At 59.4% G+C, this 23,928-nt stretch overlaps 2 protein-coding genes across 34 annotated transcripts; both read right to left on the reverse strand.

Annotated features, from left to right (window-relative positions):
* Positions 1-691: 691 nt before the first annotated feature.
* SSH3 (slingshot protein phosphatase 3) lies at positions 692-9,111 on the reverse strand. 10 transcript variants are annotated; one of them, XR_014836780.1, is made up of 14 exons: positions 7,994-8,156; positions 7,459-7,496; positions 6,674-6,905; positions 5,565-5,683; positions 5,416-5,487; positions 4,996-5,061; positions 4,725-4,913; positions 4,556-4,649; positions 4,234-4,362; positions 4,111-4,157; positions 3,343-3,562; positions 3,043-3,243; positions 2,673-2,946; positions 692-1,658 (listed from the first exon to the last, which is right to left on the reverse strand). XR_014836780.1 is itself a non-coding variant. In XM_085010612.1 (14 exons), the coding sequence occupies exons 3-14, from the start codon at positions 6,710-6,712 to the stop codon at positions 1,353-1,355; spliced, it is 1,683 nt and encodes a 560-aa protein (XP_084866738.1). In that variant the 5' UTR covers positions 6,713-6,905; positions 7,459-7,496; positions 8,806-9,111; the 3' UTR covers positions 692-1,352. The 10 variants fall into 10 exon arrangements, 8 of the variants coding, with proteins under 8 accessions (XP_084866738.1, XP_003122521.1, XP_005660695.1 ...); XR_014836779.1 differs by having other exon boundaries at positions 7,459-7,499; XM_085010612.1 differs by lacking the exon at positions 7,994-8,156 and adding an exon at positions 8,806-9,111 and having other exon boundaries at positions 3,343-3,489.
* Positions 9,112-9,222: 111 nt separating this feature from the next.
* ANKRD13D (ankyrin repeat domain 13D) lies at positions 9,223-22,316 on the reverse strand. 24 transcript variants are annotated; one of them, XR_014836787.1, is made up of 16 exons: positions 22,028-22,266; positions 21,377-21,512; positions 21,136-21,260; positions 20,386-20,431; positions 20,150-20,293; positions 19,708-19,897; positions 15,777-15,842; positions 12,432-12,498; positions 11,950-12,031; positions 11,668-11,729; positions 11,429-11,482; positions 10,502-10,659; positions 10,303-10,419; positions 10,054-10,217; positions 9,886-9,974; positions 9,223-9,580 (listed from the first exon to the last, which is right to left on the reverse strand). XR_014836787.1 is itself a non-coding variant. In XM_013994042.3 (16 exons), exons 1-16 carry the CDS (start codon positions 22,115-22,117, stop codon positions 9,367-9,369), a joined length of 1,881 nt encoding a protein of 626 aa, XP_013849496.3. In that variant the 5' UTR covers positions 22,118-22,266; the 3' UTR covers positions 9,223-9,366. The 24 variants fall into 24 exon arrangements, 11 of the variants coding, with proteins under 11 accessions (XP_013849496.3, XP_013849495.3, XP_013849500.2 ...); XR_014836783.1 differs by having other exon boundaries at positions 11,940-12,031; XR_014836785.1 differs by having other exon boundaries at positions 11,429-11,559; positions 11,940-12,031.
* Positions 22,317-23,928: the final 1,612 nt, after the last annotated feature.

Raw genomic sequence — 23,928 nt, forward strand, 5'->3', positions numbered from 1 at the left:
TGCTCCCTCCCCTCAACCAAGCTAGAGTGTTACAGGGCCGAGAACATGATCTTGGGAAGAGGGGAGAGGAGGGACAAAGACAGGCCCTCTTATGCTTCTTGACCATTGTAACTGAGCAGAAGGGGTGTGGATACGCGGACAGGATCGAGCAGTACCCGTCCCCAGGCAGAGAGGAGGGCCCGCCCAGGGTCCGTCTTCCCTGGCAGTGATGGGCTGGCTTGGAAAATCAGGCTCTCTCACATTGTCATTGTAGCAGGAAGAAGATTTCTGGGAGCCAAAGTGTGTTCAAGAACTAGCCTCAGTGGTTCAAAGGAGCTTTGGCTTCTGGGACAGGCTTGGTCCTGTGTAGAGAGGCACAGGCAGCTTCCACTGCCTCATGGGTAACTCCCTTCCGCTGCCCCAACAGAGCCAAGCACCTGCTGCCCAGTATAGACTTGTTCCCCTGCCGACCTGCCCTGGGGGGGTGGGGGTGGGGGACTAGCATTTACCCAGGCCCTGCCCTGGGAGTCACACGAGATGGCCCTGGCTCCCCGCTTCTCGCTTCTCTTCCCCATTCTTCCTCCCACCCCACCCCCGACACACCACTCCCCGCGAGGGCCTGTCACGAGCTACCTGGGAGCTAGGAGGAGACTGGCAGGGGTAAGGAGAGGCCAGCCTCCTTGTGTCGCAGAGAAAGGCCAGACTGACAGGCTTTATCATAAAATTGACAATAAGATGAACATGTTTTTTATTTCTAAGTACAAAGCCAGATACTATTAAGACTGAAAAACTGGCCAGAGGCCATGAAGCACAAAAAGAAGACTCTCTTTGGCGTAGTGCCCTGTGGCCCAGTGCAGTGCCGGCGGGGGTGCTGGGGGCAGCAGTCGAAGACTCAGGCTGCTTAGAGGGCACGTGGGGGGGCCGACCTGCCAGCCCCATCAGAGGGGCCTGGGGACTGAGGACTGAGGTTACTCTTGGCCTTTGGGGGCCTCTGGTTCTCTGGCCTTCGAGGCCCCAGGAATGAAATGGGGGGATGAGGCAGAGGACTGGGGGAGGGAGGGAGCCCGAGCCTGTCCACACTAGGGAACCCTGTGCTGTGTTCCGTGGCTGCGAGGAAGTGCTTCAGGCCGCAGTGGGCAGGAAGCTGGTCGTTGCCCCCAAAGGCACCTTCAGTCTCTGCCACATCCCCAAAAGTAGAGAAAATGTGAGCCCTTGGACAGGGGACATGAGTCTGAGACTTAAGGCTGTAGGTGCCGATGCTGCAGAGACGGGAGCGTGGGGCGTCCTGGGAGGAGCTAAGAGGAGTGTGGACAGGCTGACGGCGTGGAGGGGTGCCCGTCCCAGGAGCTGTGTTTGGGCACCTCTGTCTGTGTCTAGGGGGCGTGTGCGAGGGCCTCGCCCTCCTCCTCCTCCTCCTCCTCCTCCTCGCTGCCGTCCACACTCGCCTGCCTCACCACCTTCTGGTGCCTGCGCACGGAGGCACAGCCAGCCTCGCCCTGCTCCTGGAAGGCCTGGGTCCGGCTGGCCACGAGGGCAGCGCTGTTGAGGGCGACCACGGACTGGCGGGACTGCAGGGCCGGCCAGGACCCCTTGCGGACCCGTCTGCCTCCGGGGGCGCCTGAGAGCTGAGAGAAGGGCTGTGGAGAGTCTTCATCCGAAGACTCTTTTGAAGAGAAAACCTGGAAGGGTGAGAGTGTAAAGAAGAGTCAGGGGGAAGCCTTTCCAGGGCAGGGCATGGAGCACAGCCTAGAAGAGCACAGGTGCAGAACGTTTGTTGAGTGACCACTGAAAAACTGAGCTACTCACAGGGCAGATTTCCCCAGGAGGGCAGACAGCACTCCAGCCCCACAGCCCCTGCTCCCCAGCCCTCGGCTGTCTGGCCCCTAGAGGCCCTCCCTAGCTCCCCTGCACCTGCCAAGGCCTCAAGGCCCTCTCCTCTGCCTCCTGCCCCCACTGCCTTGTGCGGTCAGGCCTGTGAGCCACAGGTGAAACAGCTTCCAGGGGCAGGGCCCTGAGCTGGGTGCCCAGTGAGGACACCCTGCTTTTAGGAACAACTACACCCCATCAACCATCTATCCAACCCATTCTTCCGCCCCCCGTGCCACCTCCTCCAGGAAGCCTCTCCCAAGTGTTCCCACCCACTGAGAGATGAGCTCTCCTGCCTCCAGGTCAGTCGTCTTGGTCACACGGGAGCCTGGCTTCCCAAGGCTGAGGCCAGCTTCTGGTCTTAGACTTGTGCCCTGCAGCACTTAGCCCAGAAACAGTGCCCAGCTCCCCTGCCGGAACTTGGGCTGTGTGAGCGCTCTGACCCCTCTGCACCCAGTCTTGGATGGGCGGCCCCTCGGATTTGGGAGGGGGCAGAGAGCACCTTATCCGCATCCATCTAGGGTGACCAGTTGGTTGTGCAGCTCCCGGCCTGGGGAGGATGCTCGGTCCAAGCTGGGCAGCTCTGCCCCTCAGGAAGCAAGTCCTTGCATGAGGCCGAGAGCTGCCTGCAGCCACCAACTGCCACGGAGCCCACCAGGTGGCCCTGGCCCAGGACTGCTCACTGGGTCTCCTCGGCTACTCTGAGGGGACGAAGCTGCCCAGGGAGGGGTCCCCCCTGCTCAGGCCCAAGTGGAGCCCCAGGCCTGCGCTGCCTCCATCCGCCCCCATAGCCCCCACCCTGGGCTCCTTCCTTACCCCAGCCTCACCTCTGGGAGGTCACCGGCCCCTGAGGTGCCTTCCAGCTCCGAGGGGGGCTCCAGGAGGCTGATGGACCTCATAACCCCACGGAGGTTGATTCGGGGCCGCGGCCCCGGCTCTTCCTTTGGGGCTGCCTGGCTCTCTTCCGGCCCCACAACCTTCACCTCCCCACTGCCCTCTGGTTCTGGCGGAAGAGGCGGGAGGGGTGTCGAGATCTCGGGGGCCAGCGGCTCCTCCGGGGAGGCCCCGCCCGCTTTCTGCTCCCAGACATGGCTCTGCCGGCTGTGAGGAGGTGACCCTGAGTCAGCTTCGAGGGACCCCCGGCCGCCACCCCCAGCCCCCACCCCCACCGCCCTTCCCCTGGTTCCCGCGCCCTGCCTGGCGGTCAGGATGCCCTGGTAGGTCTGCAGCTGGCGCAGGAAGCCGGGGTTGGGGCGGGCGATGGGCCGGAGCTCCTGCACGTGGCGCAGAGCCTGCTCCAGGCTCCAGCCGTACTGCTTCATGGCATAAGCCACCACCGTGGCGGCCGAGCGGCTGACGCCCATCTTGCAGTGCACCAGCACCCGGGTGCCCTGCGCCCTGTGGAGGCGGCGGGACAGGGTCAGCGGCCCCCTCCCCGGCCCCCCGCTGTGCAGGGGGCGGGAGGGGGCCGTGGGGGGAGGGCGGGCAGCGGCCGACCTCGCGGCCTCCACGAAGCGGTGCGTCTCCTTCCAGTGGGGCAGCAGCTGGGCCGACTCTTCATCCCAGAGGCGCACGTTGTGGTAGGTGAAGCGCTCGGGGTAGAAGTTGTCGATCTCCCGGGCCATGTTCAGGATGTGGCTCACCCTGCAGCACGGGGTACGAGGCCGGGCTGACGGGGCCCGCACCCCCTGGGGGTGGCTGCTTAGTTCTCTTGGTTCTGAGGGTCGGGTGGGAGCGAGCGGCGCAGTTACAGCGGGAGGAGGGGACGACTGGGACCCTTGGGCAAATCGGTTCGCCCCGCTGGCCTGGTCCCCCGCCCGCTTCCAGGGAGCCGCCGGCCGCCCCCAACAGGAGCCCTTCCGTCACTCTCAGGCCTCCCAGAGAAGGGCTTCTGAGCTCAGCTGAATGGGGTGGATCTGCGTGCGGCAAAGAGGCCCACGGCGGACAAATGACAGGAACTGCGACGAGCAGGCAGCCAGGGGCCCCCTGGGAGAGGGGCCCTTCCTTCTCCCTGAGACCTGGTCTGGCAGGGGGGCTTTTCTGCTTTACAACCTGGCGGGGGCCGCAGCGGGGAGGGAAAGGGGACCTAGGGAGCCGCCAGCCAACCAGCAAGGTAGCTGCTCTTCCTGAACCTGCCAGAGCCGGACGCAGAGCTGGCTGCTGCTGAGGAGGGTCTGAGAGCTTCTGGCCAGGCTTCCCGTTGGGGGAGGCCAAGCAAAGAGGGCAGACAGAGGGTGGCCGGTCCTGGGGGGGCTCGGAACCCACCTGTTCCTCTGCAGCTCCTCCAGGTTCGCCGCGTTCCACTCGGAGCCCTTGAACAGAGAGATGGCATCACTGGCCTCCCGCTGCAGCAGCCCGCCTCTCCCACCCCTCGGCCCCGCAGCTCACCAGGTAGAGGTGGGGGAAGATGCGGGTGGCCCGGTCTTGCTGGGCCATGAGCAGCAGCATCTGGTTGTCGATGAAGTCGCGGTACTGCTGGAGAGGGCGTCCCAGGCGCAGCTCCAGGGCCTGGCGGATCTGCGGATGGCAGGTGGGGCGAGGCTGGGCTGCCCTGCGAGGTTCCCGGTGCCCACCCTGCCCTGTGGGGCCTGGGGACAACAGTCTGTCGCCTCCAGGCAGAGGAGCTGAGGCCAGGAAGGAGGCTAAAGCTGGAAGGCCCCTAGGAGGGGAAGGGCCCAGCTCCCTCCCGGGTCCCCGGCGCCCTGCCCACCTCTTTGGAAGTGATGCTCTCCAGGTCACTGGACTCCAGCACCTCCCACAGCTCAGCCCGGATCGCCTGCTCCATCTGCTCCTGTTCTGAGGGCCTGGGAACGGAGCCCATCCGTCAGGGTGGCTTCCCCACTCCATGCACCCCCGTCTCCTCCCCTCCTTGTACTGACCGGCCGGCCTCCAGGCTTGGAGGCCGCAGAGACTCCAGGTCGGCCATGGCCATCCACTCGTTGAGGCAGCCCTGGTCAGAGCTCAGTCTGTCCTGGTAGTGGCTGGCCCAGGTGAGGGCACTGCCCCCTGGCACAAGACCACTACCTAGAGCCGCCTCACAGGCCTGGTGCAACACCTGGAGCGTGGCCCTGGGACAGAGGAGAGGCTGTGACTCTGTCCTCCTGCCTCCCCTACCCAGAGCCTGCGGCCGTGTGGAGCCCCAGCCCTTACCACATGGTCTGGATGGAGATTGGCTTGAAGATTCGACTCTGCCCACCAGATGTCACGCTGAAGCCCCTGCGCGAGACCAGGAGGGGGTGGAGCCCAGCTCCCGGCTCTGGGACAGGGTCCCGGGGAGGCCTGCTCACTAGGCGCCTCCTAAGTGTGGGCCTCAGAACATGTGCACATCATTTGAGCTTCAAAATAAGCCCCTTTTGCCAGACACGGGGCAACTGAGGCCCAGAGAACTTAGGTGACTTGCCCAGGATCACACAGTGACTCTTGGGTAGCGCCGCCGGCAGGCCCAGCCCGGAGTTCTGCAGTGGGTCCCCTGCCCCCGCCCACCCCGACATGCACAGCACTTGGTTACTGCCCCCTCGCCCCCCCCACCCCGCTGTCTCCTTTCCAGTCCCTCCAGCTGCCACCTCTTACCCATCTCCATCCAGGTACACCTGGGTGTCACTCCAGAGCGGCAGGACCAGGCCTAGGGTGCAGCTGGGGGAGCTGGCAGGGGCAGAGGAAAGCCGTTGTCCTCCGGCCCGCGCCCCCTTGCCCGCCTCCCTTCCTCTCCCTGCTCCCACCTGCTGTCAGGAAAGTCCACCCCCAGAAGGATGGTCTCATCCTGGCTCAGACGTTCTCTTGTGGAAACTACCAGGAGGTAGCGGAGCCGGGGAGGCCGGGCGGCCTCCAGCTGGGCTGCCTGGAGAAGACGGGAAGGGACACGCCCCGGGGGTCACAGTGGCCCAGCGGACGCTGCTCCCCCTCCCGCCACTTGACACCCATCCAGGCCTGGAACAGACCTGCCACCTGCTCCCTCTATACCCATCCCTCTCTTCCCAGATGCCAGATCAGTGTTACCATCTAGCGGTTCCTAACTTCAGGATTTCATGGTCCAATAAAAGGTTTAAAAAGATTTTTCTCAAAGAGGACGTGTGCAGAAAAAACCAGAACGGGCATGACAGAGTGTCCATTTTTTTTGCTTCTGGCTGGGAAGGAGGTTTAAAACACACCTTTCCACTTGCCATTATGATTCCAAAAAAGTTTCTCACCAAAGAAAATATTCGGGACACAATCTCACAACAGAGGATGGTGTTTCTGCAGAATAAATTCTGCTCGACGAAAGATTAGCATCGGTTTTTCCCATTCTGCTGCCGACAGCGAGATGTTCCACAGGCAGCTGGGAACTGTGTCCCAGCCGCCCCCGGGCCCCTCCAGCACCAGCCCCGTCACACAGTCAAGAAGGTCCTGTGCTGGTTGTTCAGAAACCACCTCTGGGCCATTCCCAGCTCTTGGACCTAATCTGGCGTCTACAGGCTCACACGGGACACACCTCCCCATCCTTCCCAGCCCGCCAGAGACACAATCTTGCCCTGTTAAAACACCTTGAGGGAGTTCCCGCTGTGGCATAGCAGGCTAAAGATCTGGCATTGTCTCTGTGGCCATGCAGGTTCCATCCCTGGCTCAGAAACTTCCATATGCTGTGGGCGTGGCCATTAAAAAAAACCAAAAAAACCTCAACTCTAGTTGAAACTGCAGAGTCACTGGGGTTTGGGCGCCCCCTGCCCTCACACCACTGCTCCCCAAATAGACTCACACACTGGCTCCATTCCACCCTCTCCTCCAGCTCCCTCCCCTTTCAGAGGGAGCTCCCTCCCCTTTCAGAGGCCAGGGGCTCTGGCGGGCCCCTCACCAGGCGGATGTCGTCCTGCGGCCTCAGCAGCTCCACCATGAGATGCAGGTGCTGACTCTGCTCCTGCTTCCCGGGACTCGGGGGCCCACGGCCGTCATCTGTCTGGTCCCCGCGGGGCTGCTCGTCACTCGGGGGTTCCTCCACTGGCTCAGGGCTGGCCTGGGCTGCGTCCTCACCATCTCCTCCGTCCTGTAGTCCCAGGACAGCCCCACGGAGTACTGCAAAGCTCTGCCTGGCGGGGGGACGGGGAAACCGTCAGAGCCCGTCAGGGTTGCCGGGAGGGCTCCTTCGAACAGGTGTTGGACTCCACCCCCAGAGAGTCAGGGGCTCGCAAGCCGAGGCCCGAGAATGTGCATTTCTAGCCGGTTCCTAGGAATGCTGCCACAGCACTTCAGGAACCACCGCCTCAGAGGCTCTTAAGCCTCCAGCCCATTTCCTCTTGGCTAAGGAGGGACAGAGGTTGCTCCCTTTGCCTTCCCACCTGCCTAACTCAGGAGATACTGTGAACTTGGCGGGGACCCGGAGGGCCTCAGGCCCTGCTCTCCCATCCTGTTCTTTGGCTCGTGACCACCAGCCAGAGCCAGGTCTGGGACAGTGGGTGAAGGAGCCGGAACTGACCACGGGGAAGAGGAAAGGAAAGGCAGCCATCCGTGCCCACCAGCCGTGCCCGCTGGCCTTACTGCCCCACATATTAAGTGGCTGGCTTTGGCTGCAAATCTCCCAGGATGGCAGTGGCCAAAAGTGGCCACTGGATGGAGGCGCCTGTCTTGGGGGCAGCTGCTCACCTTCGTTGGAGCCGGCTTCTGCGCTGGGAGGCCTGGTCCTGCTGAGAAAGCAGCCCCCGGGGCCAGTCAAATGCGGGGAAGGAAGGACTCTCCCCCCCTCCCCTCCTCCCCCCACTCAAGGATTGCTAGGCTGGGGGTGTAAGAATCGCCAGCCCCCAGTCCCAGAAAAGGTGTCAGATCCCTTTCCCACGCCAGTCCACTCTCCACATGGAGGCACTGGGGGAGCCCGGGCCCTGATCCAGGTTGGCAGCCAGAGTTAAGATGGGGGGGTGGCTGCTGGAGGTTTGGCCCAGATCTGGGCCTGGGAAGGGGGTAGGGCCTCCGCAGCCTGGGCTGGCGCTCAGGGCTCCGAACCCTGCTGTGGTCTGAGATCCTGGGAGCCTCAAGATCCCCCCAAACCCGTCCAGCCTGAGACTTGAAGGCCCCCTCCACCCACGCCCAAGCTTGAGGAGGGTCTGCCCATGGGCAGCACGCACTCCCCCAGGCCCACTGGCAGCCGACTGCGTGGGCAGCACCACAGCAAAGTCAGACTCACCGTGGGCCCCACAGGCGTGGAGTGGCCGCTGGCCGGAGGCGAGCGGCTTACTGTGACCAGGGCCATGAGGCCAGGCCGGGGACACCTGGGCCGGCACCGGGCGCCGCGCCCTCCCTCAGCCCCACGGACAGTCCCTGCCCCACAGGACCAGGAAGGAAAGTCCGGAGCCACCAGGGCCTGGCACCTCCTCGGGGGCGGCCCTTAAAGGGCCAGACACCCGCCGAGGCCTGCCGGCGGAGCCCGCCCCGAGTGGCCACCGCCCCTCCTTTCGCAGCTCGACCGGTTCGGCCCGCCTCGCCCCGCCCCCAAAACACGTCGAGGGCGGGGCGCAGGTGCGGAGCCGGCTAGCAAAGGGGCCGCTCACGCTGCCCTGGTCACTCGGGTCGGTCCCTCCTCCCAGGAGGCACCCCTGCCCCGGTCCTCCCTGCTCCGCCCACTTGGGTCACTTGAGCTCTGCTCTGGGCCAAGAGGCGCCCCTGCCCCTGTCCTCCCTGCTCCGGCAGGTTAGGTTGCCGGAGCTGGGCCCGGGTTCTATTGCCCAACAGACACGGGACCTAGCGAGGCAGGCCTGGGGACCCGGGTCTCGGAGGGGACCAGACACAGTGGTCTCAAGGGAGGGGCACCCCACAGTTGTTTCTCCTTGTCAGCTGGCCCTGGCGCTTCCACTCTGGGGAATCGCTAAGGGACACATGAAGCTCCAGGGGATATCAGGCTCAGAACTACGCCAGGAGGCCCACAGCAGGTCCTCAGGGTGGAGGTGAGCAGGCCCCGATGAGCAGGTTCACAGCTGCGACAGAGGGAAGTGACTTAACTGCAAGTCATTGCAACAGAACCTGCCGGAGTTAGGGCAGGAACCCAGGCTGACGTGCCCCTCCGCGCTGGTTCGTTCGGGCTGGTGAAGCTGCCCCCGACACGCGCATGGGTGGGTTCCGGGAAGGCCAGACTGTGTGGCTAGGCGGGGAACCTGGGTCTCCAATAGATGCGACAGAGCTCAGGGGACTTGGTCTCGGAGCTCCTACTCCGTAAGGGCACTTGACACCTGTTGGCTCAATTTCAGTGTACCCTCTCTGCAGCCCTGGAGGTGGTCGGTGGTCTCAGTTATAGCTGAGGAAACTGAAGCTCAGAGACGCTAAGGGGGTCTCGGCCAGGATTCAAACCCAGGTCTAAGGCCCTTGCCCCCACTGTCTCCCCTTGGTGCCCCCCCTTCCCCCCACTGAGTGGAGCAAGCCTGCTGCTGAGGGTGTCTTTATTTCCATCTCTGTCTCCAATGCCGGCCCACCCCCGGGGCTCCAGGCCCCAAGCTCAGCAGCAGAGTGTTTATAAATAAATAAGTTATAAAAGTGGGTGGGGAGCCCTCCCCCGGGGCCGGGGACTCAGTGCTCCGTGAGCGAGAGCTGCAGGATGCGCTGTAAGTCTTCCTCCTCCTGCTGCCCCCGCCGCTCCTGCTCCTCCTGCTCCCGCGAAGACAGCTCCAGGGCCAGGCGGAGCTGCTCCTCAAAGCTTGGGGGGGCCAGGGCCGGGGGTGTCCTGTGAGGGGATCCCGGACCCCCAGTCTCGGTGGACATCCTCAGGCTTTCCTGGAGGGCCCTTCCAGGCACGAGAGGGGAGAGCAGGTCGGTGAGCACTAAGGCTGGGGGCGCCAAGGGCGGGGACAAGGCTACGGAGGCTGAGGATAAGGACGGCGCCGGGACAGGAAGACCCTGTCTTTCCGTCCCTCAGGCCACCTTCGCTGGTGGGTAGCGACGATGGAGGGTGGCCTTGAAGGGGGCCTGGAGTCCTGGGACTAGCACCCGCCTGCCACCTACCCCGACCAGCCAAGAACCCCCCGGCTGGCAGGGTCCTTGAGGCGGGGCAGGGCTGAGACGTGGACCTGGTTGGTCCTAGGGCCTCACCGCTCCAGCTGAAGCTGCTCCTCAAAAGCCGTGCCCTGGGGAAGGTGGGTGCCAGGCCGGGTGTTGGACAGGGCTTCCCAGACAGTCACCTGCAGCAGCCAGAGCCCAGAGCTGTCACCTCTGCCACCCCTGCCCTTGCCCAGGGCCTGGGCCCGGCCCGCACCCCACCTGCTCCGCCTCCGTGCCCGCCTCCAGCAGGCTCTGCTGGATGGCAAACTGTAGCAGATCGTCGTCCTCGTCACGAAGAGGCTCGCTGCGCTCCGTGCCCAGCACGCTGTACCCCTCGGGCACCTCAAACACGGCGGGGTCCACCTCACAGGGGAAGGGGCTCCCTGGGTGCGGCAGGGGGGTCGTGCTTAGCCCCCGGCACACGGGGACCGGCGAGCTGCACAGCCCGGCGCCCGCCCGCAGCGGTACCTGAAGCTGCGACGGCAGAGCCGGGCGCCGGCGCCCACACCGAGCTTAGGGGCTCGTCACAGCCACACAGGTTGCCGAAGGTGATGCGGGCGTTGAGCACGTGGAAGAGGGGGATCTCTGGGAGGAGACGACCAGCCTGAGCCAGCCCCGCAGCCCGGGCCGCCTGGGGCCCTCGGGCCGCCCAGGCCCACCCGCTCACCAATCTTGACCGGGAAGCCGGGGGGCAGGCGCAGGGTGATGAAGTCGCGCAGCTTGGCAAAGTGAGCGTTGCTGATGGCCATCAGGTCGATGATGGGCGTCACCTGGTCACCCAGGGAGAGCGGGTGCTCCTCACTCAGCCACAGTGTCGCCTTGAACCTGCCCAGCCGACCGCAGGACGTGGGTCAAGGAACCTCTGGCGGCCGCTCTGCTCAGGCCCACCCACTCGGGGCCCGTGCCTGTCCTGTGCTCGCCGCCCGGCCCGGGGTGCCCTCTGCTGGCCTCAGCTGCCCCTGCCTCCCTCCCCCAGGAGCTGCCTCCAGACCCTGGGCTCAGGCGGGGCCTCGGGTGGTTCGTCCAGCTCAGCTCTTCTGGATGAGGAGGGCAGGGCCAAGCTCTCGGCTTAACTTGGCCGGCCTAAGCCTGCTCCTCGGCCCACAGCCGGCCGGGCTGGCACCTCCTCGCCATATGGTGGGTCCAGCAGAGCCCGGGTTCAGGACTGCTGGGCTGCCCTCTCAGCGCCACCCCTCCCCGCCCCCTGCCCCAGGGAGTCCACGTGAGGTTCCCAGGACGGCGCTGGGCCCACCGGGCTACTTGTCACGGCTCCTCAGAGCCGCGCAGCACCCTTGCGAACAGGCAGCCAAAGGCAACTGTTCTCATTTTACTGAGGAGACCAGACCCTCTGGGGGGAAGATGCGTCCTTGGGCCACAAAGCCAGGAGCCCCAGGCCCTCCGAGCCTTGAGCTGGGCTCTGAGGACCACGGCTAAGCCAGACCTGGCCCCTGCCCCCAGGGACCGAGGTCTAGACGGCAGCTGGCTGCGGGAGTGGGCCTCCCCCTCCAGGGGGCCCCGTGGGTGACAGGCGTCTGCAAGGGCTCGGGGGCAGCAGGCAGGGTCCCCGTCCCTGGGAGAAGCCCCCAGACCTCACCTCTGTACTTTGCTGGACATCTCAATGGGGCGGCCGATGTTCCTCGACTCCAGGCTGAAGTTGGGGTCAAAGTATTCATCGGGGGAAATGGCTGTGGGGTTTGTGGGGCTGGCTGCCTGCTGCACGGGAGCCTGGGGGGGCCCCGGGACCGGGCTCAGCGCTCCGGGGGCGCCTGCCTGGCCCCGCCCCGTGGCCCCTGGCCAGCCGGCCCCCAGCCCCCGCCCCCCAGCCCTGCTCACCCCATTGTGGGAGGAGTGCTGCTGGGCCATCCCAAGGAAGGACTGGAATGGCGTCTTCCCCCCTAAGGAGAAGGGGTGGGAGCCCATGAGGGGACTCGGGGCCGCTGCCCACGGCTGCCCACACCCGCCCTCCACCCTGGGAGCCTCCTGGGTGGTGGCAGGCGGAGCAGAAGGAATGAGGAAGCCCCCCGGCTTGTCCCAGGTCCTCCGGCCCTGACCCCAGACCAGGGCGACCCCACCACGGGGTGTGACCGGGCGGCGGGCAGGCGCACCTGGCTTTACCTTTGCTCCTCGACTTGTCCTGATCTGAGAGGTGCTCCGTGCGTGTGCGTGTCACCAGCTCCACATTGGTGGCACTGTACACCTGGGGAGCGGGGGGGACACGGGGAGCTGGGGGCTCAGAGCCTGCTCCCCACCCTCAGCCTCACCAGCAGAGGACCCACGTCCTCTTGTCCCCAGGGACGGATGAGCTCTCGCTCCCCGCAGTGGAGGTGGCGGGGTCTGAACCCCGAGGAGTCACTAATGAGGGGCCAATCCCCCTCGCTGCATCTCGGGAAGCTGGGCGGGGGGCCCGGGCTGCGGGAGATCCCTACATGCTCGGCGGGGGCTGGGCGCTCGGGCCCCGCTGAGTTCCCCTGGTCACACAGGGCTTCTGGAGCCCATGGGCTGCTCTGTCTCTCCCTCCACGTGGGGTGAATGTGGAGAAGAAGCAGGGTTCCTGGGCCTCGTCTCCTACCCCGGCCCCCACCACTAGCCTCTCCTGCCTTGGCCTCGTAGCCGCTAACGGTTTCCATCTTCTCAGACCGCCAGCCCCAGATACCACATTTGTTCCTGCAACAGACCAAACAGGAGCTCATGAAGACCCGCACCCCCAACTTTGGCCAAAGTCTTCCCTTCCAAAGACCCCCTGCGATTAGCCTTCCCACTGTGACACACACAGGGGCCTTGAAGAGGAGGCCTGGACAGCTGGTGACACCTGAACAGAGGCCCGAGGACTAGGAAGTGCTGGGAATCACTGCTCGATTGGGCTAGGCAAGGTCACGGTGTTGGGGCTGGGCTTAAAAACATCCTTATCTGGGAGTTCCCGTGTGGTGCGGTGGAAATGAATCTGGCTAGTATCCATGAGGATGTGGGTTTGATCCCTGGCCTTGCTCAGTGCGTCAGGGATCCAGCGGTGCCATGAGCAGTGGTGTAGGTTGCAGACGTGGCTTGGATCCCACGTTGCTGCGGCCGTGGCGTAGGCCAGCCGCTGTGGCTCCAATTCAACCCTAGCCTGGGAACGTCCACATGCCACGGGTGCAGCCCTAAAAAAAAAAATTCTTATCTGTTCGTCATATGCAGAAGCATTTACTGGTGAAATTCTATGACCTCTGGGATGTGCTTTAACATGGTCGGGGGAGAAAGACGAAAGACGGGAGGAGGACAGATTCGACAAGCGTGGCAGACTGTTGATAAGTGTTAACATTGGCTGATGAGTGCATTATCCCAGTCTCTCCTCTTTCAGATGTGGTTGACGCTTTCCATAAAAATTTTTAAAAACAGGAGTTCCCGTCGTGGCGCAGTGGTTAAAGAATCCGACTAGGAACCATGCGGTTGCGGGTTCGGACCCTGCCCTTGCTCAGTGGGTTAAGGATCCGGCATTTCTGTGAGCTGTGGTGTAGGTTGCAGACGTGGCTCGGATCCCGCGTTGCTGTGGCTCTGGCGTAGGCTGGTGGCTACAGCTCCGATTAGACCCCTAGCCTGAGAACCTCCATATGCCGCAGCAGCAGCAGCGGCCCAAGCAATAGCAAAAAAGACAAAACAAAAAAAACAAAAAAAACCCCACAAAATTTTAAAAATAAAAGTACGTCTGATTCAACGACAACAGATGGAGACTTCAGTACCCCACTTGCAATAATGGATAGAAAGAGCAGATAGACGATGAGCAAGGAAACAGGAGACCTGAACGACCCTATGAAGTAGGCTCGACGGCATCCTGAGAACACCCCACCCAGCACCACCGGGATACACCTTCTGCTCAAGCGCACGTGGAACATTCTTCAGGGCAGACCACGTGCTCAGCCATAAAAGAAACCTCAATGACACTGAAAGGACAGAAATCATACAATGGGATGAAACCAGAACCCGTAACAGAAAAAAGATTTGGGAAATCCACACATACGTGCAAAGTAAACCACGCTCTCCAAAGCAACCAACGGATCAAAGAACACATCGAAAGCAAGAGTGGAAAATACTTCGAGATGAACGGAAACGGAGATACAAGGGAAACTGATGGGACACAGCTAAAGCAGTGCTTAGAGGGAAATTTATAGCTGTAAAAAGCTATATTAAGAGAGAAGAAAGATCTTAAGTCAATAACCTAAGTGTCCATATTACTGGGAAAAGAGCAAACTAAACCTACAGCAAGCAGAAGAAAGGAAACAATAACTATTAGAGTGAAAGTTAATGAAGTGGAGAATTAGGAGAACAATAGAGAAAATCAATTCAACCAAAAGCCGGTTCTTTGAAAAGATCAATGGAATTGGCAAACCCTTAGCTACTGGCCAAGAAAAGAGAGAGAACTCAAATTACACAAATCAGAAACGAAAGAGGAGGCGTTCCCTTGTGGCACAGCAGGTTAAGGCTCTGGGTTGTCACTGCAGCGGCTTGGGCTGCTGCTGTAGTGCAGGTTTGATCCCTGGCCCAGGAGCTTCCAAATGCTGCAAGCATGGCACAGGCAGAACGAAAGAAAGAAAGAAAGAAAGAAAGAAAGAAAGAAAGAAAGAAAGAAAGAAAGAAAGAAAGAAAGAAAGAAAGAAAGAACGAAAGAAAGAACGAAAGAAAGAACGAAAGAAAGAAAGAACGAAAGAAAGAACGAAAGAACGAAAGAAAGAAAGAACGAAAGAAAGAAAGAAAGAAAGAAAGAAAGAAAGAAAGAAAGAACGAAAGAAAGAAAGAACGAAAGAAAGAACGAAAGAACGAAAGAAAGAAAGAAAGAACGAAAGAAAGAACGAAAGAAAGAACGAAAGAAAGAAAGAAAGAAAGAAAAGAAAGAAAGAAAGAAAGAAAGAAAGAAAGAAAGGAAGAAAGAAAGAAAGAGGACGAAAGGAGGGAGGGAGCGGGAGGGAAAGAAAGGAAGAAACGCAAGAAGGAAAGAAGGAGGTGAGATGAAAGAGGAGGCACTACTGCTGACACTACAGAAATAAAAAGGATTATAAACAAAGGAATATGATGAGAAATTGTACACCGAGAAATTACATAATTTATATGGCATGAACAAATCCTAGAGAGAGGCATAAACCACCAAAACTCACTCAAGAAGAAATAGATAGGAGTTCCCGTCGTGGCGCAGTGGTTAACGAATCCAACTAGGAACCATGAGGTTGCGGGTTCGATCCCTGGCCCTGCTCAGTGGGTTAAGGATCCGGTGTTGCCGTGAGGGGTGGTGTGGGTCACAGATGCGGCTCGGATCCCCAGTTGCTGTGGCTGTGGTGTAGGCTGGCGGCTACAGCTCCGATTTGACCCCTAGCCTGGGAACCTCCTTATGCTGCAGGAGCGGCCCTAGAAATGGCAAAAAGACCAAAAAAAAAAAAAAAGAAGAAGAAATAGATAATCCAACAGACTTGTAACAAGTAGAAAGTGAAGTAGTAAAAACGAAACCAAATCAATAAAAAACTAGCCACAGAGAAAAGCCCAGGCCTAGAGAGCTTCAGCAAAGAATCCCACCGTACTTTTAAAGAATTAGTACAAATCCTTCACCAACTCTTGTAAAAAAGAGACAAGGAGGTGATACCACCCAACCCAACGCTATGAGGCGCTGCCCAGATAGTAAAACCAGACAAAGGCATCACAAGAAAACTATAAACCAGTATCTCCCACGGATACGGACACAAAAGCCAGCCACATCTAGCAACACATGAAAAGAATTACACACTACAACAGGGTGAAATTTACCCTCAGGATACGCAATTGGTTCAATATCCGAAAAATTAATGGATAGCAACACATATCAATAGAATAAAAATAAAAGTCACATAATCATATTAGTAGACACAGAGCAAGTATTTGACAAAATCCAAACCCTTTCATGATAAAAACACTCAACAAGCTAGAAATAGAAGGGAACTTACTCAATCTGACAAAGGGCATCCACACCGAACGTCATACTTAATGAAGAAAGACGGAATGCCTTCCCCCTAAGGTCAGAAACCAGATAAAAATGCCTGCTCTAGGAGTTCCCGTGAAGGCTCAGCAGAACTGAACCTGACTAGCATCCCTGAGGATTCAGGTTTGATCCCTGGCCTCATTCAGTGGGTTAAGATTCTGGCGTTGCCATGAGCTGTGGTGTAGGTCGCAAACGTGGCTCGGATCCCGCATAGCTGTGGCTGTGGTGTCGGCCGGCAGCTGCAGCTCTGATTCGACCCCTAGCCTGGGAACTTCCACATGCCGCAGGTGTGGCCCTAAAAAGCAAAAAAAAAAAAAAAGTGTACTCTGAAAACTACAAAACACCACTGACAAAAATTAAAGATCTAAACAAATGGAAAAATATCCCATGTTCATGGCAGAAGATTTAACATTAATTTTTAATGTCCAATTAAATGGCAATACTCTCCAAACTGTCTGACAGATTCGGCACAGACACTATGAGAATCCCATCTGAATTCTTTGTAGAAATTGACAAGCTGAATCTGGAATTCATAGCAAATTGCAGGGACGCAATAGCAAAAACAATCCTGAGAAAGAAGAACAAAGTCAGAAGACTTACACTCTCCGATTTTAAAAACTTACGATAAAGCAACATGTAAGTAAGACCCTGTGATATCCAGGGAACCAAACCCACTCTCCTGGAACAGGCCATCATGGAAAATAATATCAAAAAAAGGAACACGCGTATATGACTGAGTCGCTTTGCTGTGCGGCGGAAACTGGCACAACCCTGTACGTCGACTACACTTTAATTTTAAAAAATCTTTAAAGAAGAACGTGACGGCCTTCCTGCTGTGGCGCAATGGGATCGGCGGCATCTTGGGAGCGCTGGGACGCAGGTTCGATCCCTGGCCTGGCACCGTGGGTTAAGGATCCGGTGTTGCTTAGGTCACGCCTGTGGCTTGGATCTGATCTCTGGCTGGGGAACTCCATATGCCATGGGGCAGCCACAACAGAAAAAAAGAGAAGAATATGAAAAAGAATGTATAACTGAATCACTTCGCTGTACAGTAGAAATTAACACATTGTTGTAAATCAACTATACTTCAATAAAACAAATTAAAAATAAAAAATACTTACTGAAAAAAAAAAAGATAAGGTGGTACTGACACAAAGGCAGTCCTATAGATCAATAGAATAGAATTGAGAGTCTAGAAATAAACCCATAGCTCTATGGTCAACTGATTTTCCACAAGGGTGCCAAGACCATAAATGGGAAATAAGAGTCTTTTTAACAAATGGGGGACTTCCCGTCATGGCTCAGTGGTTAACAAATCCGACTAGGAACCATGAGGTTGCAGGTTTGATCCCTAGCCTTGCTCAGTGGGTCAAGGATCGGCGTTGCCGTCAGCTGTGGTGTAGGTTGCAGACACAGCTCAGATCCCTTGCTGCTGTGGCTCTGGCGTAGGCCAGTGGCTACAGCTCCGATTAGACCCCTAGCCTGGGAACCTCCATATGCCGTGGGAGCAGCCCTAGAAAAGGCAAAAAGACAAAAAACAAACAAACAAACAAACAAACAAAAAAACAAATGGGGCTGGACAAGTGGAGAGTCACAAGAAAAAGAATGAAGGCGAACCTTACCTCCCAACATATGCAAATGCTAACTCAAAATGGATCAAAGAGCTAAATGTAAGAGCTAAAACTACAAAATTTTCAGAATAAAATATTGGGGAAAATCTTCATGACTCTGCTTTGTTTTTGTTTGTGGCCACGCCCAAAGCATGTGGAAGTTCCTGGGCCAGGGATCGAACCTGCACCACGGCATAGACCTGAGCCGCTGCAGTGACGATGCCGGACCCTTAACCCACTGTGTAGCAGGGAACTCCTTTATGAACTGGATTTGGCAAAGAATTGTTAGATATCACACTAAAAGCACAGGCAGGAGTTCCTCTCATGGCTCAGCAGTAACAAACCTGACTAGTACCCAGCAGGATGCGGATTTGGTCCCTGGCCTCACTCAGTGGCTTAAGGACCCGGCGTTGCTGTGGCCGTGGTGCAGGCCGGCAGCTACAGTTCCTATTGGACCTCTAGCCTGGAAACTTCCATATGCTATGAGTGTGGCCCTAAAAAAGACAAAAAAAAAAAAGCTCAAGCAACAAAAGGAAAAATAGATAAGCTGGACTTTACGAAAAGTAAACATTTTTGCACTTCAAAGGATATCATCCCCAAAGTGAAAAGACAACCCATAGGATGGGAGAGCAAATATTTGCAAATCAAATAACTGATGAGGGATTTATATCTGGAATATATAAAGAACAACCGTACCTCAGTAATGAAACAATAACCCAGCTTCTAAAGTGGGCAAAGGATCTGAAGAGACACCACGCCCAAGAAGATACACAAATGGCTAAGACGCACGTGAAAAGATGCTTCACATCACTGGTCCCGGAGGAAACGTAAATCAAAACCGCAGTGAATTCCACTTCACACCCACGAGGGTGGGTACAACCCCGAAAGAAACAAATACGTGAGCAGTATGTGCTGGGGAGCAAATAGTCTGAGAATGTTTTGTTTTTGTCTCTTTAGGGCCGAACCTGTGGCTTATGGAAGTTTCCAGGCTAGGGGTCGAATGGGAGCTACAGCTGCCGGCCACACCCACAGCAATGCGGGATCCGAGCCGCATCTGTGACCTACACCACAGCTCACGGCAACTCCCAATCCTCAGCCCACTGAGCGAGGCCGGGGATCGAACCCTCGTCTTCATGGATATCCGTCGGGTTCGATATCAGGGAGCCAAGACGGGAACTCCAGGCAGTTCTTAAGACAACTAAATATCTGTGTTTAATTAGCACACGTTACCACGTGACCTGGCACTTCCACTCCTAGGTAAACACCCAAGAGAAAGGAAAACACGTCTACACAAAAACCTGTACGCTCACAGTTCGAGCGTCATTATTCGTAACAGTTAAAAAGCGGGAAACAATCCTTGTCTGTCCACGGAATGAATAAACGAAATGCGGGATACTCATACAATGGATTTGGCCATAAAAAGGAATGAAGCAGTTACATGCTACAACTTGGATGAACCTTGCAAACATGACGCTAAGCTAAAAGGCCAAGTCACAAAAGACCACATATTGCATGAGTCTATTCATGTGAAATTCCAGCACAGAGAAACCTACAGAGACAGAAAGTAGATTCACTAGGGGAGGGGATGAGGGGATGGGAGCTGACTGCTAAAGGGCTTCTTTTTGAGCTGATGAAAATGTTCTAAAATTGGCGAGTGGAGCTGGTTACATAGCTGTGAATATACTAACCCCCCCACCCCCGAGCTGCACCCGTTAAACAGATGAACTGTGTGGTATATGAAGTTACATCTCAAGGAAGCTGTTTTTAGTTTTGTGTTGTTTGGGCCACGCCCATGGCATGTGGACGTTCCTGGGCCAGGGATCGAACCTGCGCCACAGCAGTGACCCCAGACATTGCAGTGACAACACCGGATCCTTAACCTGCTACGCCACAGAACTCCAAGAAAGTGTTTGTTATTAATTATTTCTAAAGGCTGTTATTGGAACTAGGGCATATGCTGTTAGAGAAGTAACACCCTGGCAGGAAGGACAGGCTCCCAGGCTGCCCGCAGAGGACTCTGGCCCCGACTCAGCCGCACCACCGAGAAGCCAACACTGGTGCAAAGAACCACAGCCCGAATCTTTGTGTTTATGGGAAAAGATGTGAACTCAGAAGTCAGAGAAACCGGGGACACCCTGACCTAGCCTCCTCCCCCGCAGACGGCCGCCAGTGTAGACAGGCGTGCGGGGGCAGGGAGTCTGGGAGTGACGCTGGGCCTACAGTGACCCCCGGCCCCCGCCAGAGCCTCAAGAGCATGGCCCCCGGTGGGTCCAGGCCCCAACTGACCTCTCGAAGGCCACATTGCGAGTGTCCAGGTGGGTGGAGACGATGGGAGAGGTGAGGCGACTGGCCACGTGCTCCTCGCTGGGCCGCATGGCAGCCAGCAGCGCTTCCGGCTCGTGCAGTGCCAGCCCCAGCGTCTCCGTGTGCACCACTTGTCGGTCATGGTCAACTTCCATCACCAAGGCTCCCACCTCTGCCAGCCGGTGGGGCATACGGTGGGGGGTGGGGTGGGGAGGACAGGTCAGTGCTGGGCCCAGACAGCGGCCTCGGGGCTACCACAGGGCCCTCGGTCCCCCACTGCGGAGGGGGTGTGGCTTCGGCCCCTCGGTCCCCGCCACCCCCACCTCCAGCTCCCCCTCTGGAGACACAGATAGGACAGCACTGCCCTCATGAGCCGTGGGAGAAGCCGGGGCCTTGGCCGGCTGGGTGCCCGCCGTGAGCTCACCCTGGCCCTTGAAGATGAAGCTCCTTCGGCCGCGCTGCCAGGTCATGTGCTCGAAGCCCAGGAGGCTGGTGTCCACCCGCAGGCTCTCACCCCGCTTCCACACGCGGTACACGTCACTCGGGCACATCTTGGACACGAGGGGCACTGCAGGGGGGCAGGGAGGTGACACCTGGGCTCTTTCCCAAAGTCCCCTCCCCCCCTTCTAGGACCCTGGGAGCCAAGAGGTCCCCACTCACCCCAGCTGGTGAATTCCCACTTCATCTCCACGTAGAAATCGGGGGCCTGAGATGGACCAGAGCACCGGTCAGGGCCCTGCCTGGAGCCGGGGGCCAGTGGGCCTGGGATGCTCCTTGTCCACAGGACCCCAGCCCTTCAGCAAGTCTTGCCTGAGGTGCTGCTGTGGTGCCCCACCCCAGCCAAACCCCACCCAGGAAAGGCTGGGCCAAGTGGGGCCTAAAAAGGTTGGCAAGTAATCAGGCTACAAGCACCTGCAGGCCGGGGGCCCTGGGGGAGCGTCTACCCCCTGGACCCCCGAGTGCTCATCTGAAAAGGGGGCACGATGACCCTCTCTGGGCCCGCCCCTGGGGTGGGGACCAGGAGGTGGTGTGCTCTCCCAATGGGCCCCCCCAACCGTGTGCTTTGAGAAGGATGCACAGGGGTCCAGGCCACATTCACTAAGTGGGGTGAAATCTTCCTTCCAGGAAATTAACCACGAGGCCCTGTTGAGATTTCTGACACTAGAGGACCCTCTATGCTGGCAAAGGCCTTCCTCCCAAAGGGCTCGCTCTCATCCTCGTGCGCCTGGAGGCCTCTTTCCAAGGGGACCCTGGGCCAGGGTCAAAAGAGAGGCACCTCACTGACAGCATTGAGAAAGCATGCGGCACCGACTGGGTGCCCTTCCAGGGCCAGGCCTGGCATGGGTGACCAGGGTTACCCCTCCATGACACCACCCCCGCTACCGGCCATAGCTCTCTGCCCTGCTGTACCTGGCGGAGTTTGTGGAGCAACTCGGGAATGCCAGCCAGCCTCTGTGTGGCCCTCTGATAGTCCCGATACTGGAGCACGAGCTGCACCATCTCGGGGTCCCCAGTGCTGACTGCTTCCTGTAGGACTGGGGGCACCAGGGTGCTGAGGGGACTCTCTAGGTGGCCCCCGGCCCAGGTGCCCACTCCCACACACCAACCTCCCCTGCCAGCCTCAGAGGAGCCCCTTTGCCCTCTGCAGTACCTGCCCAGCCCTGGCAGCTCTCTTTGCCCACGTTGGCATTGTGTCGGAGGAGGACTCTCACAGACTCCAGGTTCCCCAGGGACACCGCCAGCTCCAGGGGAGTGCGCCCCCGGGGGTCTTCCTGTTCAATGTCATGCTGGGGGAGATGGGACACTCAGCACAGGGCAAGTAAGGACAGGCCGAGCAAGAAGGCCACTGGGAAGAATAGGGTTGGGAGTCACTGCGGGAAATAAGGATCGCAGACAGGCGGTGGATACAGCAGAGGGTGGCCTGAGTGTCCTGGCAAGGCAAGAGCCACCCACCTCTCCTGCCCTCTACCAGGGATAGGGCTGGGGGCCCGGTGGGGGTGGGGCGCTGGGCAGGTGGAGGTGCAGCTGCCCATGTCAAGAGTTTGAACCGACCTGGGGACCAGGAATGGAGCTGGCTCAGGGGCGGTGCGGTGTGAAATCGGAGGCTGGATGCACGGTGAGGTGGGGAGACCAGCAGGGCAAGGCCCAGCCCTGGGAGCAGAGGCCAGAAGCCCAAGCGCGAGGGGCAGGTGACCTGGGCTTCTGGCCGGGGAGGAGGAGCCTGGCAGGCGGCCTCCAGGATGGAGACCACAGCTTTGGGTGGTGGACCAGGAGGGCGGCCCGGATGCCCGGCGGGCCTCACCTGGCGGCTGTGCAGCGCGGCCTCCAGTTCGCGGTGCCGGTTCGCCCAGACCAGCCGGTGCAGCGGGAAGGTGGGGCCCGGGCCAGCCATGCTGGGCCTCAGCGCCGCATCTCGGGCCCGCAGGCCGGCGGGAGCAGAGGGGGCGGCCCGGCCCCGCCTCGGCTTCGGGCCTGGCGCAGCCCCCTCGCTTCCAGTCCAAGTCGCGCCGGCGCTGCGCCCACCTCAGCCCCTGCGCCCCCGCGGCAGTGGCGGCCGCGGCGGTGCAGGCGGCGGGGAGGGCGGGCCCGGCGGGCGGGGCTGCGCCGGGGCGGGGCGGGGCGTCGGGGCGCGCCCCCGGGCTTTGTCGCCATGGAAACCGCAGGGGGTCCGCGCGCGCGGTGGGCGGGCGAGGGGCGCTGCCCAGGACCCCGGCAACTTAGCGCGTAAGGACCCGGGTCTCCGCCTGGGTCTCAGCCGGGAAGGGTCTGCAGAGGGCGTTCCGGAGGGCGGGGCCTGGGAGCAGCTCCGCCAGGCCCCTGCAGGGGGCGCCCTAGGTCTGGCGCAGACCCCTGTTTGCAGGTCCGGAAGGGGAAGGAGGGACCGGGTACCCGGCCGCTCGGCGAGGGGCGGTGCGGAAGTTCCCAGGACGTGCGCGGTTTGTGCGCGTGCGTGCGCAGCAGCCCGGGGCCCTGCTGCTCCGGGGTTACCTGCGTTTTCCTGGCAGCTCCCCTCCCATGCCCCGCTCTTCCTACCCCAGGCCCCGCGGGGTGCCGACCATGCCTGCGTGTGCGGGCAAGGCGGGAGGTGCCCTTAAATGCACACCACGGGCTGGACCCTGCCATGTGGTGTGAGGTAGGAGGGTTGAGCGGTGGGGCTGGGGGCGGCCCCCTAGGGCACCGGGTCGGGAATGGGAGTATGGGGAGCAGGGGAGGAGGCCTGGCTAGCTCTAGACCTGGTGGAAAGTTGTTCACCGTGAGTGGCTGTTTCACCCACCGCGTGCATCCCTTTTGCAGAGGCTGCACTTTGCGGCCAGTGTCAGGAGAGGAAGGAGAGTTTCGAAATCAGGGCCATCCCCTCCACCCACACCGGAACCAGGGCGCAGGCCTCATTTGGCTGAGCTGTGGTGTCCTTACCCTCGCCTTTAGCCTGGGTTCTGGTCCTGGTCTTGGATGGTGAGGCAGCGGCCAGGCTTGGCCAAGGCCGACCCTCTGGTCTCAGGCTCCCTGACCAGATAGTTCCATCAAGATGTTTGAGCTGAGCCTCTGGCTTGGGAGGCCCTAGTTGCCATTTTCACCCTGCCGTCTTATTGTGACCAGGTGGCTCTGGTGCCATCTGGGATCACTTTGCCACCCAGTGCCGTGGTGCCTTCAGATCACTGTAATGTCCTTCCGTCTAGGACAGCTCAAAAATGGGAATGGGCGTGGAAACTGATGGGCTCTGCGTCCTCAAAGGCTCTGGGTGGGGCTGGGGGATGAGAGCTGCGGGACCATTACCCCGTGCAGGTGTGAGAGGAGGTGAAGGAGAGGAGGTGAAGGGCCGCTGGGTCTGTCTAGGGAAGGGATCCAGAGAGGCCAGATGGGAAGAATGTGGCCCAGCAGGAATGGGTGGGACTTGGGGAGCAAGAGAAGTGGTTCCCAAGTCTTGCTCCCTGGTCTTGCTCTGTGGGTTAAGGTTCTGGTAGTGTTGTGGCTGTGGTGGAGGCTGGCAGCTGCAGCTCCAATTCGACGCCTAGCCAGGGAACTTCCATGTGCAGCAGGTGTGGCCCTAAAAAAGCAACAAAAGAAACAAAACAAAACAAAAGTAGAAGCTAGAGAGGGCTCCAGCCCGGCCTGACTTCAGCCTTCTGGACATACAAAGCCTTTTGAGCTGTCCTAGACGGAAGGACATTACAGTGATCTGAAGGCACCACGGCACTGGGTGGC

Source organism: Sus scrofa, chromosome 2 (genome assembly GCF_054392235.1).
Source record: "Sus scrofa isolate SSC_HxYL_T2T_F1_AM1 chromosome 2, Sscrofa_HxYL_maternal_Yorkshire_Landrace_v2.0, whole genome shotgun sequence".
Lineage (NCBI taxonomy): Eukaryota > Metazoa > Chordata > Mammalia > Artiodactyla > Suidae > Sus > Sus scrofa.

Excerpts from the sequence above, each read along its gene's own strand:
- SSH3 (XM_005660638.4), bottom strand. The coding sequence starts at position 8,059 with ATGGCCCTGGTCACAGTAAGCCGCTCGCCTCCGGCCAGCGGCCACTCC. Across the intron at positions 5,488-5,564 it reads GTGGACTTTCCTGACAGCAG|CTCCCCCAGCTGCACCCTAG; the intron begins GTGGGAGCAGGG and ends TGCCCCTGCCAG. Across the intron at positions 4,158-4,233 it reads TCTTCCCCCACCTCTACCTG|GGCTCCGAGTGGAACGCGGC; the intron begins GTGAGCTGCGGG and ends TCTCTGTTCAAG.
- ANKRD13D (XM_013994041.3), bottom strand. The coding sequence starts at position 22,117 with ATGGCTGGCCCGGGCCCCACCTTCCCGCTGCACCGGCTGGTCTGGGCG. Across the intron at positions 10,420-10,501 it reads CGGCTTCCCGGTCAAGATTG|AGATCCCCCTCTTCCACGTG; the intron begins GTGAGCGGGTGG and ends GTCTCCTCCCAG. Across the intron at positions 9,975-10,053 it reads CGGGCACGGAGGCGGAGCAG|GTGACTGTCTGGGAAGCCCT; the intron begins GTGGGGTGCGGG and ends TGGCTGCTGCAG.